This window comes from Vombatus ursinus, unplaced genomic scaffold (assembly GCF_900497805.2).
Source record: "Vombatus ursinus unplaced genomic scaffold, bare-nosed wombat genome assembly UNPS02014811.1, whole genome shotgun sequence".
NCBI classification, from domain to species: domain Eukaryota; kingdom Metazoa; phylum Chordata; class Mammalia; order Diprotodontia; family Vombatidae; genus Vombatus; species Vombatus ursinus.
This window is the reverse complement of record NW_020954589.1, coordinates 14,304,611-14,322,663: the sequence shown is the minus strand read 5'-3', so window position 1 is coordinate 14,322,663 and position 18,053 is coordinate 14,304,611. Positions and strand designations below refer to the sequence as shown.

Below are 18,053 nucleotides of genomic sequence, written 5' to 3'. Positions count from 1 at the left end.
ATCAAATCATTTCAGGGATGTGAAGGGAAAATAAGCAAGAGGGAAAACGGGCTGCCTCAAGTCCTCTGGTCTTTGCTTTCTAAGTCAATTATATTACATGTCATGATAGGTTCCTTTAGGACAAGTGCTATGTTTGAATTCCCTTGAACAAAATAAATTTTTAATAAATACTGAACAAATGAATGTATGGATGAACACTGAGCAAATTAATGAATGGATGAATGGATTGTGCACGGTCAGAAAGTCTATGCAAAAGTCTATGATGCCTGAGAAGAAACTCAATAAATGTCAACTTTAAATAAAGACTCATTTATAAGACTTTTCAAAATTACAAAATGCTTCTAGATAATTTTTATTATTCCTACTTTTAAAAAAGAGGATGAGGGAAAAAGAAGTTAGAAAAACAGAGGGAAAGGCCCAATATACACCAAAATATTTTTAGCAGCACTTTCTGTAGTAGCAAAGAACTGGAAAGAATGAAGATATCCATCAAAGATGGAACAGTTAAAAAAAAAAAACTTGGGTTACATGAATGTAATAGAATGTTACTGCACTGTAAGAAATAATAAACACAAAGTATTCAAGAGAGGTATCTATGAACTGATGCAGAGTGAAGTAAGAAGAAACAAGAAAACCACATGCACAACGACTACAACAACGTAATTGGAAAGAACTATCACCACAAAAACGGAAACCAAATGGTATGGGATTCCAATGACTAAGCCTGGCACCACAGAGGAGATTTAAGAGACGTATCTCCCTCTTATCTCTGCAGAAGTGAGCCCCTACACAGGGGAAACACAGTATTAACTGTTGGACTTGATTAATGTGTTGGTTAGTTTTGCTAAATTGATTTTTTCCCCCTTTTAAAAAATCTGTTATAAAGGATGACCCTCAAGATGGGGAGAAGGGGAAGGATATATTGGGAAACGAAAGTGATATTTTTAAAAAAATCAATAAAAAGGAAAAAAAGAAAAAAAGAAGTTAGAAATTTGTCTAAAGTCTATAAATGACAAATGTTGGTTAAAATAATGACTTGGATTACTTTCTCCGGGATGAGCCTGTTCAGCTCTACACTTCCCTCATGTAAATTTGAGTATGAGCTTATTCATGTTAAAGTAGGGTACATCCTAATAGTTAAAGAATATGAATAGACTATTTTCAAAAAAATGCAAGCTGTCACCAACCATAAGAAAGAATGTTCCAAATCACTAATAATAAGAGAAATGTAAACTAAAACTAGTCTGAGGTTCCATCTCATACCCATCAGATTAACAAAGGTTAACAAAAGACAAAAATGACAATTGTTGAAGGGGTTATAGAGGGACAGGCACACTACTGCACTGCTAGAGAGACTATGAATTGGTCAGATGATTCTGGAAAGCAATCTGGAAGTCATTAAAACTACCAGTCACACAACCATCAATTATGGGTGTTTCCCAAGGCTCTATTATGAATCCTCTTCTCTCCTCACTTTACACCAAAGGCTCTTAATCTGGGATCCATGGAATCGTTTTTTAAGAATATTTTGAAAACTGTATAACAATGTAATTAGTTTTCTCGGTAATCTTATGTATTTTACTTTATGTGCTTAAGAACATTATTCTGAGAAGGTGTTTATAGGCTTGTCCATGACACAAAAAAGGTTAAGAACATCTGCTCTATAGAACCAGAAGAAGATTGTACATAGTAACAACAATATTATCAAGATAATTCACTGTGAAAGACCTAGCTACTCTGATAAATACAACGATCTACGACAATTCCAAAGGACTCATGATGAAAAATGTGATCTACTTCCAAGAAAACTGATGACTTCTGAGTGCAGACTGAAGCATATTTAAGAAGCAAGGAAGGAAACTCTGCTCTTTATTGTCTTATTTGGTGATCACATCAATTTTCATGGGTTCGATTATCATCTCTATGCAGATGACTCCCAGATCTCTCTATATTCAACCCTAACCTTTCTCCATCTGACTCTTGGACATCTTGAACCAAATGTCCTGTAGACATCTCAAACTTAACATGCTCAAAATTACCTTTTCCCCCAAACCCTTGCCTCTTCCAAACATTCCTGAGTATTGTCAAGGGCAGCACCATCCTCCCAGTCATCCAGGCTCCGACCTTAGTGTCATTCTCCAGTATTCATGAGCACTCACCCCACATATCCAAACTATCGACAAGTCTTCATTTCTACCTTCATCACATTCTTCCTATATTTCCCCTTCTCTCCATTCACACAGCCACCAGCCTGGTGCAAGCCCTGGTCACCTTGCATCTGGACTATTACAATAGGTTTTTGGAAGCCTGCCTCAAGTCTATACCTCCGTTCTAATCCATCCTGCCAAACTTATTCTCCTAGAAGGCAGATCTTACCATGTTACCATCCCCTCCCCTCCAAATAAATTCCAATGGCTCCTTATCACCTCCAAGTAAACACAGGTCAATTACCTGCAGGATCAAACATAAAATCCTCATTTTGGTTTTTAAAGTCCTTTATAATCTGGTCCCTTCCTATCTTTCCAGTCCCTTACATATTACTTTATTCTATGATCCAGTGACACAGGCCTCCTTACTGTTCCTTTCATATGACAATCTAGCTCCCTAATTCCGTGCATTTATACTGGCTGTACTCCATACTCACATTCCTCAACTCTCACTACCTGCTTCCTACAAGCTTTTCCTCTTCCCATCCCAGTGCCTTCTGTCTGAGATTACTTCTCATTTACATTGAATATATCTTGAATATACATAATTATCTTATTGCTGTCTCCCCAATTAGGAAGTGAACTATATCCTCAGCACTTAGCACAGTGCCAGGGAACATAGTCAAGTGATTAACAAATGCTTTATTGTCTGAATGACAAAGATTATGACTATGCAAACCCTTGGACCCAGCTAGAGTTCAACTAGGCATAGACTCCAAAGGGTCAAAGACAGAGGGAATGGACTAATATGTTACTTTTTGTTATAGCACTGTAGGCACAGTGGGTATCCACTGATCAGAGAAGAGTTCAACAAATTATGGTATGTGAATGTAATGTAATACTATCATGCTTTAAGAAATAATGAAAGGGATGGATTCAAATAAACCTGGGGAGATTTGTATGTATGAAATGACAGAGTGAAGTGAGCAGAACCAGGAGGACAACTTAGATCATTAGATTATAAATTGCTTGGAGGTAGGGACTGTCGTTCGCCTCTTTTTATATTCCTAGCACTTAGCACACTGCCTGGCTCACAGTAAGCACTTAATAAATGTTTATTGAATGAATGAATGAACTTTCACAATGATCACAGTAATGTAAAGTAAAACAACTGTGAAAGACTTCCAAACTCTGATCAGTGCAGTGATCAGGTCATGACTTCAGAAGCTCGATGAAACAGGCTTCCCCTCTAGTGGCAGCGGTGAGGGAGCAGAGGGCTCAGAAACAGCTGATGTGTTGATCTGTTTTACTGTCTACACTTTTTGTTATAAGGCAAAGGCTTCTAATGAGATAGGGAGGAGAATGAGTTAAGAGACAGGAACATAAACAGGGCAATTTTGTTACTATATTGTAAAATTTAAAAACACTTGTGTAAAACAAACTGTACATAACAGAAGTTCACAGTTTCATGTGCAATCCTCTGTTGTTCCTCCTATATTAAAATATCACTTGTTGATGACTGTTAAGTACACATAAAAATATTAAAATCAGGCACATACTTTTCTGCAAATAAATTTCTAAGGAGAGACAATTAGGAAGTACGGTCCCACATGTATACAACACCTGGTAGGTTTAGTGGAGCCAATAGAATAAGATAAATGTGCCTAATCATCGTCTAATCAGACAAAAAGGATTGCTCGGGGCTCAGAAACCTTCCAGTAGCACAAACTTACCGACAGGAGCCTCCAAGTGACAGGTCGAACCTCTCTGGGAACTCCTGGCCAGCTACATTTCCTCAGTTCATCTGCAAACAGATAACAGACTCAATGGATAATATTTTCCCCATAAAGTGTCTCTTATCAATACTCAAGCAATGATGCCAAACATCTAACCGCTGCCTAGAGTAAAAATATCGCCCTCCACTGGCTCCTGACAAGGAACAGGGAATAGCACAAATTGATAACCCCGCACGTAAAGAGCCACAGGTTACAATCCTATGGTGCCAACCTATCTGCTAAGCATTCTGCCTAAGAGAGAAAACCAAAATTCCATTCACAGATTGAGCCAGTAACAGGATCTTCAGGAAGACTGACCTCTGAGGCAAGTCGGACACGACAAGTCCCTGAACTGTGGCGCTCCAGGTTAGAAGACACAGAACCCCGACTCATCGAACTGGTCCTCTTAAAAGCCCTTCATTTAACTTAATATCAAGTCTCCACAAATAGAATTTTATTAAGATGCTGAAAAATTAAAAGGAGACCAGATAAAGAATAAACTAAGGAAGTCTAAAAACAATTGCTCTCTCCTTGTCTTCCTTTGACTTTTCTAGCTTTTCTAATAAAAGGCTTATTGCAGAGACATAGAAGTATTAAGTTACCAAAAGGACCTGCTTGTGGTACAGCAATAACTCACCTAGGTCTGTATTGTGGCTAGAGAGGAGCTGCCGGAATTTCTCTAAGCGTGTTTTCTCTCGGACAGTCATTGGGGGAGCACCAGAAGCATTCTGGTCTGAGATTCGGGCAACAAGGGGGATGATGGGTCGGAGTGGAAGTGATTGCTGTTTATGAAGAGGGTTCCGTGAGTATGTGTCACCTGGGAACATTTTTAAAGAGAAATTTAGGCAGCTTTGCAAAGTAGTTCAGTACCCTTCTCTTTACTTAGCCCAGTAACCCCAAGAATTCTTTTTTTTGCCTCATTCCAAATGAAAAGAAACCCGAGTTCATAGCACCTACCCTTAACCTTATGATTTACTCAGGGCATAGACTCTAAGGTCACAACTCTCTAACCTAAGACGATCTTCTCTCATACATAGTTTCAGTTTCCCTATACTGGAGCTAAGAGAGGTCACTTGTCCAAGGTCACGGAGGTCAGAGGCAGAATCTGAATCCAAGTCCTCTAAGGTGCCAGTGTTCTTTTCACTGTATCACGTTGCCTCCTTGTAGCATTTCTTTATAAAATGTAACCCCAGAGCTCAGATTCAATTTTTGACACATTTTAGGTAGAAACAAAATTAGAAGTTGCTAATGGGATAGGAGGACCTATGTGCCTGTGTACCCAACAGAGGCTTAGCAAAGAAAATGTGGAAGGGACTGGTTACTCCTCCTCATACCTGCATCTGCGTCCTCAGAAGGGGCTCACTCAGATCCTCAGGCATCAAAGGTTAGCATAAGTGGCAATTATAAGAGGCTGTCTACCTTTCAAAGCGGTATTAAAAAAAACCAGGAATTTTAATGAAGGATGGCTTCCCAATACTTCTGATTGCCACCAGACACCTTTACCCTCAATTCCCAGGCACTTTCCACAGCCTCTTGCAGTAGCCACAATATTGCTTACTAATCACTCAACAGAGTTCTCAATATTAAAGCCCTAGCAACCAGAAGCAATGACTCAGAGGACTGAGGAGTCACCTCTGAATCACCCTCATGGTTTGCTATGAAGGTCTCCCAATCTAGTTCAGTATTCATGAATTAAGAACTGTACAGAAATTTTGCTTAAAATAAAAATGTTATCTAAGAAGTTTAGCCATGACATACTTCAGCCATTGAGACACCTTTCCCTTGTCCTGTGGATAAGTGACTCAAGTAATCACAAAACCTCTAAAGGCAACACTAAATACGGAAGACGGGAACCAAAAAAGTATAATGGAGGATAAAGGATTGGGCCGGTTTCTTAAAAAGAAAAAAAAGGCTTGATCATTCTTCGTTCCCTACTCCACCCTCAATGAACATACTTGGGGCTACCAGGGAAATGTCTCTAGAAAAAATCCGTTTCATAATACCTTGGACACAGAAAAGAGGTCAAATTTGTGCCAATGGCTCTTTGCAAGTGTTAAAGTCTATTCAAAGAAACCAAAGATCTGTAAAATCCATGCACAAAACACTTTAAAGTCCCTAGCTGAGTACACTTGACAAATTGTAAAGTGGTTTGAAGCAATCAAATTTAATGAACCCTGGGCCTTACCATAAAAAGAGAAGGGGTGAAATACAAAGGGGTTGTTGGCAGAATGCTACCAACAGGGAGGACCACTCCTTGGAATTGTGTGTCCAGCCATCACATTATAGTAGATCTGAATGAATAGATACTGAAAGATGTTTTTTTTTCCGCTAAGATAAGCTCTGCTTAGAGGGTTCATATTATACAGATAGGCTTACCAGAATTTCTAGACAGCTGGGCATCACTGCTGGACTTGATGACTTTAAAATTAGCTGTTATATCAGCTGCCGTAGATTGGGACCGCTCTGGCTTCACCCGTAACTTGCTGTGGTTCTCCAGGACTTGGGCTGCGGTTGCCAAAGCAACCTTAGAGTTCAGAGTTTGGAAAGAGGATGTGGAAAAGTCCTCATCCTCATCATCTCCAATGTCCCAAGCATCACTGGTATTTCGGGCAAACTCATGAAAACTGGAGGCTTTTTTATTCTTCAAGGGTACTGCATTGACTTTTGAGCGCTCTTTAATGAAGCTACCAAAAAAAAAAAAAAAGCAGAAATCATTATCACTGAAAAATTAACCACTTGTGACACTACAAACTGGTCCCATACAATTAAAACTCTCTTGCTTGCTTTTCTCTAAAGGAATTGTGTGTCCAATGCTAAGAAATGTTAAGGGGTCCCCTGAACTTGTCTTTTTGAGTTGTCATATTTTCCAGAAAAACTGGATCCAGAGCAGACCTGCACAACTAGACAATAGGTAGGGTTAAACTTCTTCGGGCTGCAGATAGGTTTTTAGCGGCTCACTTTCCAAGTAAAGGTATAATTAATGATTAAACTATTTTGCAAATAAACCATTATTTAAAGAAGGAAAACTTCAATTAATATCAATTTTTATTTATCATGAAATCACATTAATGTTAAAAAAAATTACTTTGCTGCACTTTGTCCCTGTTCAATGCCAGTAATGATCAAAAACATAGCCAAAAGATAACAACTCTTGCTCCTCTCAGACTAGAGAAAGACTGACAATGGTTGGTTGCTGTGGGTCACGTGACAAACAGGAGAGTGCGCAGTGGCAACCTACCTGCCAAGTTACATGATGTGCACAATAATGACTGGTAGAAGGTGGGTTAAGCAGGGCATGGACAATGCACTTGTTACATCTTCACTTTCTTTTACATTCTCTACATTTTACGTGGGCTACCTGTAGGCCGTATGTTGTGCAGGCCTGATCCCGGGTATGCAGGAGGCCCTGAATGTGTCAAGGATGAAGCCTCCCCACCACAACCCCGTCCCCTCCATCCCCGAAATAAGATAATTTGTTGTTTGTATCCCAAACTGGACTTCTGTGTGTCCTTGGCTTGACTCAGGAGCCAGTCAACCTGCACTAGGCCCAGAAACTGTTTATGTATCCGGGACCCTTAGATAAGCAGACCATCCTATCTTCATGGTCCAGCAGTTCCCAAGGGAATAGAATGTTGCTTTTACCATCAATTTGCTCTTCCTCTTCAGGAGGGGTTTTGTCCTTTTCTCACCTTTACGGCACCTTTCCCCCTCCCATGACATGCCCATTTAGGTAGAGATTTATGTTTTCTCCTCCTTTGTCCTACTGTCATAAATATGCAAACTTCTGTATGGATCATGAACTCTTTGGGCTCCATATGTATGTTCATTTCTCTTGTAATAAACCTAGTTTTCACATAAGTTTTGTGAAGTTGTGATTGCATGATGACACCACTAACCAGAGTGTAACTTGGGCCCAATTTACTCCTTAGGTAGGTGATCTTCCTTCCACAACAAGTTAAATCCATTCACTATCCCACAAAGTGGAAAGAACCTGAAATTTAAGAATTTATCTAAATACCAGGAATCCTAATTATGCTACTGGACAGGAGGATCATGGAAGGAAGGAAAGACGTATTTATTAAGCCTGTGCTATGTTCCAGGCAGTGTGCCAATGGCTTTACAAATATTATTTCATTTGCTCCTCAACAATCCTAGGAGGTAGGTGCTATTATATCATTTTACAGTTGAGGAAACTGAGGCAGCCAGAGGTTAAGTGATTTGCCCAGAGTCACAAACACAGCTAAGTGTCTGAAGCTGTATTTGACCTCAGGTTTTCCTAAATCCAGGCCTAGAACTCTATCTATTAAACAACTTAGCTACTTAAACATCCCTTAGCATATAGAACTGAACCAGCCCATTGATGAGGAGAACTTTCCTCAGCCTCTCCTAGCTTAGTTTTAAACCCACCTGAGGGTCTAGAGCAGCAGTGGGGACCCTGCGGCTTTGAGGCCACATGTGGCCCTCTAGGATCTCAAATGTAGCCCTTTGACTGAATCCAAATTTTACAGAACAAATCCCTTAACAAAAGGATTTGTTGTGTAAAACCCGGACTGAGTCAAAAGATCTCACCCAAGGATCTAAAGGGCCACATGTGGCCTCGAGGCTGAGGGCTCTCCACCCAAGGTCCAGAGGTTATTACTCCAGTGCAAGGGATTATTTGGCTGACTGGGACATTTTCAATCCAAACTTCTCCCTGCAATTCCCTTCCTACATCAGAGTAATAAAAGATGTAGTCTTGGTATTTGCAGTAGGGATTAAAAAAGAAAAGCAGAAAAGCAAGACAAGGACAGAATTCAAATAAAGCCAAATAAAGAAGAAAGTTTAAAGTTTACCACCTGCCCTCACTACACTGCTAAGAGGCTTTTCAACCTCATGAAAGGATCAAAGATTTAGAGCTGAAAGGGATCTTACAAGTTGGCCTAAAGGACTGATTCCCTCATTTTACAAGTGTGGAAACTCAACTTAACACAGTTTAAGTGACTTGCCAAAAATCACACAGCTACTACATGGAAAAGGCAGTATTTGAACCCAAATAAGCTGACTCTAAATCAAACACCATTGCACTGAGCTGCCTATCTTTAGTAACATAAATTATTATTTTAAATAAGAATGGTTGGTTAATGCAACTGTTGACTCATATAGGAAATGGTAGCTCATCAAACCTTTATTGCTATAATCAATTAAAAAAAAAAGGAAAGAGGCTGAGGCATGAAAAAGCACTTTCATTTTCTTTTTTTTAGTCTTCATAAATGTTTATTTTTTAAAATTTATTTCTTTTTAGTTTTCAACATTCACTTCCACAAGATTTTGAGTTCCAAATTTTCACCCCATCTTGCCCCTCCTCCCACCCCAAGATGGCATGAATTCTGAAGCACTTTCATTTTCAAAAATGAATCACACAGCGTGGTAAAACAGTTAAGAATCACAAGAAATTTAAAGAGCAACTAAGACAAGGAAGATGTAAAGTTCAAAATGTTTTGACAGATAAAAGAAAGTCACACAAAGTAGCATTTTGTAGAGGATGTGATACTTGAATCATCAAAAACAAAACAGGACAATATTCCAAGCACACAATTCTGAAACAGGTAATCAATCAATGAGGCTTATCAAGTCCAGGCACTGTACTGGGGGCTAACAGTTGGTGCAACTATCAAGAATGAAACAAACCTTATTCACAAGATGCCTGTGTTCTACCAGGGAGACAAATACATATATTAAGTATGTACAGAATAGAGAGAGAGAGACTAAAATACGGGGTAATTATGAAGGGAGGGCACTAGTAGTTGTGGGGGACTGGGGAAAAGCTTCATGTAGAAGGAAGTGCTGCATTTTCAAATAAGAGATTTTATTTTTTTTCCCCAGAGGTCAAATTTTATTTTATTATTTTAGCATTTGCCAATTTTTTCTTTATTTTTAATTTATTTGGTATTTTATTTTCCCCCAGTTACATGTAGAAACAATTTTTAATGCTTGTTTTAAAAACACTGAGTTCCAAATTCTCTCTCTTCCTCTCTCCCTACCCCCCCCATTGAGAAGGTAAGCAATTCAATATAGGTTATGTATGTGTAGTTATGCAAAACATTTCCATAATAGTCATGTTGTAAAAGAAAACATAGACAAAAAACCCTCAAGAAAAATAAAGTTAAAAAAGTATGCTTCAATCAGGCACCATCAGTTTTTTCTTTGGGGATGGATAGCATTTTTCATCATAAATCCTTCAGAGTTGTCTTGGATGGTTGCATTGCTGAGAATAGCTAAGTCATTCACAGCTGATCATCTTACAATATTGCTGTTACTCTGTACACAGTACACCTCACTTTGCATCAGCTCATGTAAGTCAAGAAGAGATTTTACTGAGCAGAGATGAGGGAGGAGGACTTTTCAGATGGAGGGGACAGCCAGTGCAAAGGCATGTGTGAAAAAAGGAGAAAAGGACTGTGAGTAAAATGCAGGGTATAGGAAGGAGAATAATGTAGAGTGAAGCTGGAAAGGTAGGTAGATGTAAAAGCTAAACAGAGCAGTTTCTATTTTATCCTAGAAACAATAGGAAACCATAGGAGTTTAGAGAGTAGAGGGGTGACCCAGTCAGATATGCACTTAAGGAAAGTCACTTCAACTGCTCTGTAAAGATAGACTGGAGTGGGGAGAATTTAGGGGCATCTAGTCCAGTTAGGAAGTTGTTGCAATAATATAGGCAGGCACTGATGAGAATCTGAACTTTGTGAAAAGAGAGGAGGGGTCAAATACTAGGGATGTTGTGGAGGAAGAAATGGCAGGATCTGGCAGCCTGATGTATGTGGGGGAGAGGGAAAGGGAGAAGGTGAGATCACCAATAAAGAAAGAGTAGAGAGAGAATCAAAGAGGGCCCAGGCTAGAGCCTTGGGAAGGACTCAGTGGAAGGATGGGATGGATGGTAAGACAGCCAAGGAGACTGAGATGGGGTGGTAAGACGAGTAGGGAGAGAGCCAGGAGAAAGCAACATCATGAAAATTCAAAGCAGAGAAAATATATAGAAAATGATCAACAGTATCAAGTAACAGCTAATATTTATGTAAGGTTTTAAGGTTTGCAGAACCCTTTACATGCATATTATGTCATTAGATCAGAGAGGTCAAGTAGGATGAGGATTGAGAAAAGATCATGAGGCTTGGCAATTAAGAGATAAATGGTAATTTTTTCTTTTTTCTTTTCTTTTTGCTGAGGTAATTGGGGTTAAGTGACTTGCCCAAGGTCACACTGCTAATAAGTGTCAAGTGTCTAGTCTGAGGCCGCATTTGAACTCAGGTCCTCTTGACTCCAGCAGGCCCAGTGCTCTATCCACTGCACCACCTAGCTGCTCCAATCACTGGTAATTTTGAAGAGAACAAGTTCAGTTGAATGACAAGGTTGGAAGACAGATTGCAAAGGGTTAAGGAGCAAGTGAGAGGAGAGTAAATAAAGATGAATGTAGATGGCTTTTTCTACAAGTTTGGCTGAGAAAGGGAGGAGAGATACGATATGGTAGTTTGAAGGAATGGCAAGGTCTAAGGAAGCCTTTTTCAGGATAGGGGAGGCTTGGATATGTTTGAAGGCAGTATGGAAGGAATCAATAGATGGGGAGAGGAGGAGAGAGAGGAGAAAGGAAGAGGGGAAGTACAAAGGAGAGTGAAAAGGGATGGAGAGGGAATGACTGAGGAGACAATCTGCTGTAGAAGATGGGAGGGGACAGGATCAAGAGCATACGTAACAACCTTTAACAAGGACCACCTCATTATCAGAGAGAAAAGAGGAGAAAGTGGCAGAGGATGTCAAAGTTTTATTATGTCTAGGCAACCTTTCCATTTTAGAATTTATTCATAACAAGTACCATTTCTATAGCGCTTTAAGATTTATGAAGTATTTTGATGACTATCCTCTAACAAAGGCTATCAGCTAATCAAAATGGCATGTTTAACAGAAAAGTCATTAATTTTGTTAACATTTATATATATATATAACATTTATAAACATTTATAGTTTGGGGCCCAACAATGTTGTCTTGCTTTAATTTTCTAAAAATTTCATGTCAATTAAATCATTAGTTGAGAATTGAAACTCTGGTACAAACTACCCATGGAGATGGTACAGAGGCAATTCATATTTCAGAAGGGGTTAGACTAGAAAAAAAAAAAGTCCCTTCTTTCAATTTGAAGATTCCACGACTCTACTGATTTGCTAATGATGAACATGAGCTGGATGTCTGAGACCCAGATAAGAAAGTTTCCAGGAATTTATCACTAAATATTTCAAAATGAAAACTAGATCAAACAGAAAAAGCAGAGATAGTCTATCTTAAAAGGAAGGCTGCTAAGTGATACTGGACATCATGTCAAATATGAAGTTGCAGAAGAATTGAGATTTTGAAAAAATGAAACCCCTGCTCATTGTTAATCAGAAGACAGTTATATCCCAGCACAACGAACAAAAAAAAAGAAAAGCAGACCTAGTAGTGACAGTTGAGGACAGTGAGGATCTGCAGACTTTTAGATAAATTAAAAATGCTTCTAAGTGCTACCATGTGTACATTTCTAAGTTTGTGGTCCCACAATTTAGGCCTGGGAATAAGTTCCATGGGTTTGGCAATGAGTTAAGAAGGAAAATAAAGTGAGGATACTCAACTGAACAACTCTAAAGTAGCTTACTCTGGAGTCTGGGGTTGGGTTCAGAAACTAGTTTGGTCTCCTGATTGCGCTCTGTCTCTCTCGCTAAATCTATGCTCCGCACAGCGTCAAACTGATATCCTTGAACCACAGCTCTAACCATGTCACTGCCTTGCCTGAAAATCTTCTGTGGCCCCTTACTCCATCTGGAATAAAATACAAACTTATCAGTCTGGTTCCTGTTTACAATGCATGGCATTTCAGATTATGCCCCTCTGAACACACGATATTACAGCCAAACTGGCCCACTTGCTGCTCCATGAACTCTACATTTCACCGGCTGCCCACTTCTGGGCCTTTCTACAGGCTGCCCCCTCCCCATGCCTGGCATGCCTCCTCCTTCCTTACCTCTGCTTCTCAGAACCCCAGCTCATTTCAGGATTCTGATTAGATGTCACGTCCCACAGCTGTTAGTGTTCTCTCCCCCTGAATTATTCTTACTTACACTTGCTGATCTATATACATACTGTATTTCCCCAAAAAGAAGTAAGAAAGGAGTTGCATAGAGTAGACACTGGAGGCAGAGACCAGTAAAATAACTATTATAATAGTTCAGGGAAAGGTGACAAAAACCTGAACTAGGGTAATGTCTATGAGAGAAAAGGGGGAGGGAACGATTTGAGGCAGGCTTCGGAGGTGCCACACATAAGAATTAACAACTGCTTGGATATGCGGGGTCGGGAAGAGGAGCAGTGTGAAACAAGCGAAAGGAAAAAGACCTAGCATGACTAATAACTTGTCAGTATGGTATAGTGGGGATTTCTTTTGTGTATGGAATGGAGTAAATGACTGTCGGAGTTCCTTCCAACTCTCCAATTCTGTGATTTTTTTGAGTCAAGGATTATTTTAAGGTGAGAAAGTATGGCTGGAAGGATGGTGAGGCCCTAATTCCACTCCACACTGGGTTGCTGCCCTCACGGGGGCCTACAACTACAGCCCTTCCCCTTTTCACTCAGATTTCAGTCAGATCTTTACCCTATCCTGGATCTAATAATTTTCTGCCCCTACCCATGGCCTCAAGGTACCCTATTTTAGTGCTGTTCTATCCACACCCTAACTTTGTTTGTCTTCTTAGTCTATTCCTAACGCTAGGCCATAGGATCACTGGAAGAGTCCTTACAGATCACTTAGTCAAATTCTCCCTCCTCTGACTCTTTCCATGCAATTGCTGTGCCTCGCCACCATCATCTCTGTCCACAGAGCTGCTGGATAAAGTTGTACAACCACAAAGCTCTGGTCTAGCACAAGTTCATGTTGTTCACCTTCAGCACACTTACTCCTGAGCCACAATCCTTTAATCACTGTCTCACTTGACTCCCTGTGGAACACCCCACAACAGATTTCCTTTTGACCCCCCCCCCTTTTCTTCATTACTTTCAAGAGGTAAGTTTTTTTAATTGTATTGAAATAGGTTGGGGCAGCTAGGTGGTGCAGTGGATAGAGCACCAGCCCTGGATTCAGAAGGACCTGAGTTCAAATCCGGCCTCAGACACATAACACTCATTAGCTGTGTGACCTTGGGCAAATCACTTAACCCCACTGCCTAGCCAAAAAAAAAAAAAAAAAAAGAAATAGGTTATCATAAGCTCTCTCATGTGCTTCTGTCATCACCCTCTGTCTCCTGTCTGTATCTATCCTTTCATTCTTCCCTCCAGTTTCAGAGGGAGACACACTCCTCTTCTCCTTCATCAGTGTTCCAGAATCCAGTCCTTTCCACTTCCCTAAGGGACCTTTCTACTACACTTATTCATTCTCTTCAGTCTTTTCCTTTTATCTTTAACTTCTGCCTTCAAACACTGCATGTTATTCCTACTTTAAAAAACACTTCAAATAATTCTGCTGCCTCTTCTGCTCTTATTACTTTGCCTTTTCACTACCAACCTGAGACAAATAAACTGTATCTTCTGCTCCCAAAGCACCCACTCCCTCCTTATCCCCAATGCCTCTAAGTGTTTAAACAAACTGCACTCTCAAAGGTCATCAATGTTTTCCTTCTAGACAAACACAAAGGCCTTTTCTCAATCCCCATCTTCTTTAACCACTAGAGTAGCACGTGATAATGCAGACCAATCTCTGCATTCTTGAAATTCTCTCCAGACTATTTTTGTGACTCTGCCCTACCAAGCTTATCTCTAACCATGCCTTTATTTCTCTGCTGGTCCCTTCCTCCTACCCCATGACTACACGCGTCCCCCAAGGCTTGATCCCCCATTCTTTTCTCTCCAGACTCACCCCTTTAGAGAGCTGATTCACTATGTCACTTCAGCTAAAGACTCCCAAATCTACATCTCAAATCTCAACCTTTCACCTTATCTCCAGTTTCATATTCTCAACGGCCTATAGAATAGCTCCACTTGGACTATGGCCCACCATCACCTCCAATTCACCACATACAAAACCATTTCTCTGACCACCTGGCTCCCCTTTACCAAATGCCCATATTTTTTAATGACAATACCCAAGAGTATTCCATAGTGGCTAAAATGCTGAATTTGTAGTTGCTAAGACCTGCGTTCAAATTCTGTCTCTGACCATACTAGCTATATGAACTTCTCAATTAATCTAAGTTTCCTCGATCAACAAACATTTATTAAGCGCCTACTATGTGCCTGTCACTGTGCACAATGAGGATACAAGGCAAAAATGAAACCATCAAAATAAAACAGCTTATGTTGTATGTGGGAAGACAACACGTACACATAAGTATGTACAAATAATAATAACAATAACAATAATAATGATAATAATAAACACTGGCTGTCTTGTGTTAAATTGAAAATATCTATATTATCTACCTCACAAGGTTGTTTTGTGGTTCAAGGGGGAGTAATGCACAAAGTGCTTTGCAAACTTTACAGTACTATGTAAATGCCAGTTATTATACTTCTTCACCTAATGCATCTTCTTTTACTTTCTTCTCATACAAATCAAACCTGAACACTAATCAGTATCAGTTAAATTTTTCTAAAACGTCATTTTCATCATATCACTCCTCGGCTCAAAAGTCTATTACTGTTTCCCTAGCAGATCAAATTTAAATTTCTCAGCCTGACATTCATTACCAACCAACTTTACTTCTCCTTGTTCCTTAACAAATCACCTGAGCTCTAGTCAGTCAGATCTTTTTATTGTATATAACCATTATGTTTTCATTTATGTTGTCCGCCAAGCTTAATATGTCCTTCCTATCAACTCCTTATGGCTAAACCAAATCCTACTTCTTCTTCAAGACCCAACCCAAAACCTACATCCTCTAAGAAGTCCATGGCAGTAACTTTCCCTTGACTTTTAATTCCCTCATCACTTAGGGCAGGCCTTTATTTGCAGCACTTGGCATACTACCTAAAGATGATAATTAAATCTGTGGAAGATGATGAGGTCACCAGGAGAAAGCGCACAGAAAGAAGAGGGTCCAGAATATACTCTCAGTTAAGGGTATGAGTCAACAAAGGAGCCTGAAAAGAAATGGTCAGAAAGTAAAGAGGATAACCAGGAAAGTGATATCACAAAAATCCACAGAGGAAAACATCTAGGAGGAGAAGGTGGCCAACAATGTCTAATGCCGCAGAGAGGTCATAAGGAATGAGGAAAGAAGTCTTTGGTAACTTTGGAGAAAGTATTTCCAATTTAGTAATAAAGTCAGAAACTGGATTACAAAGGTTGATGCTGCTGCTGCTAATTGTCCTTCCTTCTCAAAGCAGACCATGAAGTAAAAGGGATAGTCATGGAGGCAACAAGAATGAACAATTTTTTCTAGAAGTTATGGCTATTTAAGGGAGAAAAGATTTGGATGATAGGCTTGAAAAAATAGTAGGATTAAGTGAAGGCTTCTTAAGGATGGGGAACCTGGTTGTGTTTTCAGGTAGTGGGCAAGAAGACAGGAGATAAGGAAAGATGGAAGATTTGGGGCAGGGAGTGATGGCTGTGGGGGCAATCTGCTAGAGGAGTTGGGAAGGGATAGGATCAAAGGAACACACCACTCTTCCTACACTGGAATAAAGAAGGAGAGAATAGAAGATGACATCAAAAGGCTCTGTGAAGCACAGGAGGGGAGGAGAAGGAACTCATAGTTAATGCTCTTCCTTTTCTCCCTTCGTATGAAGCTCTCTGGAAACAGTGGGAGGAGGATGGTGCTATGTGAGGCCTGAGGAAAGAAAAAAAGGTTTGGAACAGCTATAGAATGCTGCAGAGAATTACCTGGGGAAGAATAAAAGGATTCATGAAGACAGAGTGGTAAAAGCAATATTGTAACCCTTCCCCCATGTAAGTTAGGCTAATTTTTCCTTAAAAGGTATTGAGACTTTCCTTGAAACTTGGTTGGCTCAGGAGACTAAAGGCACAGTCTTCTGATATCACTTCCTTATTACCTGAGTACAAACCAACCAAGTGTTAGCAGGATTGGCCGGTGGATGATAAAGGATGTTATGCAGGCAAAGGAGCTGCTGAATCAAGCTGGGGCTTCCTCATTTCCCATCCTGGAGTCAGAAGAACTGGGTTCAAGTCCTACCTCTGACATACACTGGTTACATGACCATGGGCTAGTGCCTCAACTTCTCAGAGCTCCAGGGAACTTTTTAAGAGTTTAAATTAAAGATATATACATTATGGTTATAGATCTGCTTTGGTGGAATGAGTTTTTACATGTTGGTTCCCTAAATGGAAGAAAGCATAAATCTGGACCAAAAATACTTATGCCTTACTTTCCTAACCAGATCACAGGTATTACAGGGCAGAGACATATCTTCTATTGCCTTTATATTCTCCATAGTACTGAGTACAATGTTATACATTTATGAGACATTTAGTAAATACTTGTTAATATAAAGTTACATTACTCCAGCCTGTCAAAATAAGGAATGATTGATAGACTGTCTCAGGCTTATACAATAAAATTTAGGAGGACATACAAAGTTTACAAATGATCTGATATGAAAAACAATGATCTTAGTACTTACTATCTACCTACTTGTATTGGGATAGTTGGTATACTTTATCAACTAAAAAAAAAAGGTAGCAACTAAAATTTTCCAGCTGTCAGACAGCACAGTGCAAGTAGTAGAGTAAATAAAGTATTAATCAAAATCAACAGGGAAAGGGCAATGGGAAGACAGGCATACAATGCACTATAACAGTTCAGGAAAACATGGAATTATACTGAAAAAATAAACTAAACTGTACAAACTCCAACCCAACAATACTGGGCATACTGACCAAGGAGGTCATAATCAGGGAAAGTTCCATACGTACAAAATATTTTCAGCAACAATTTTTTTATTAGAGGAAAAAACTAGAAACATTGTCAATGTCTACTTATTCGGAAATGGCTGAACAAATGATATATGAATGTAATTAAATATTCTTTCACCATAAGAAATGACAAAAATTCTAAGAAATATGAAATGTCTTTCATGAACTGAGTTAAACTAAATACACAAAACCAAGACAACAACGTA

The 18,053-nt window shown here is 39.5% G+C and overlaps 1 protein-coding gene across 1 annotated transcript in view; it reads right to left on the bottom strand.

Annotated features, from left to right (window-relative positions):
• The window catches only part of TBC1D22B (TBC1 domain family member 22B), a 116,423-nt gene that overhangs the window by 58,699 nt on the left and 39,671 nt on the right, over positions 1-18,053 (bottom strand). The window contains exons 3-5 of the mRNA XM_027876580.1: positions 6,299-6,606; positions 4,560-4,739; positions 3,881-3,951 (exon numbers count right to left, since the gene is read on the bottom strand). Of these exons, the coding sequence (XP_027732381.1) occupies positions 3,881-3,951; positions 4,560-4,739; positions 6,299-6,606 (559 nt within the window). The remainder of the gene's footprint in view (positions 1-3,880; positions 3,952-4,559; positions 4,740-6,298; positions 6,607-18,053) is intronic.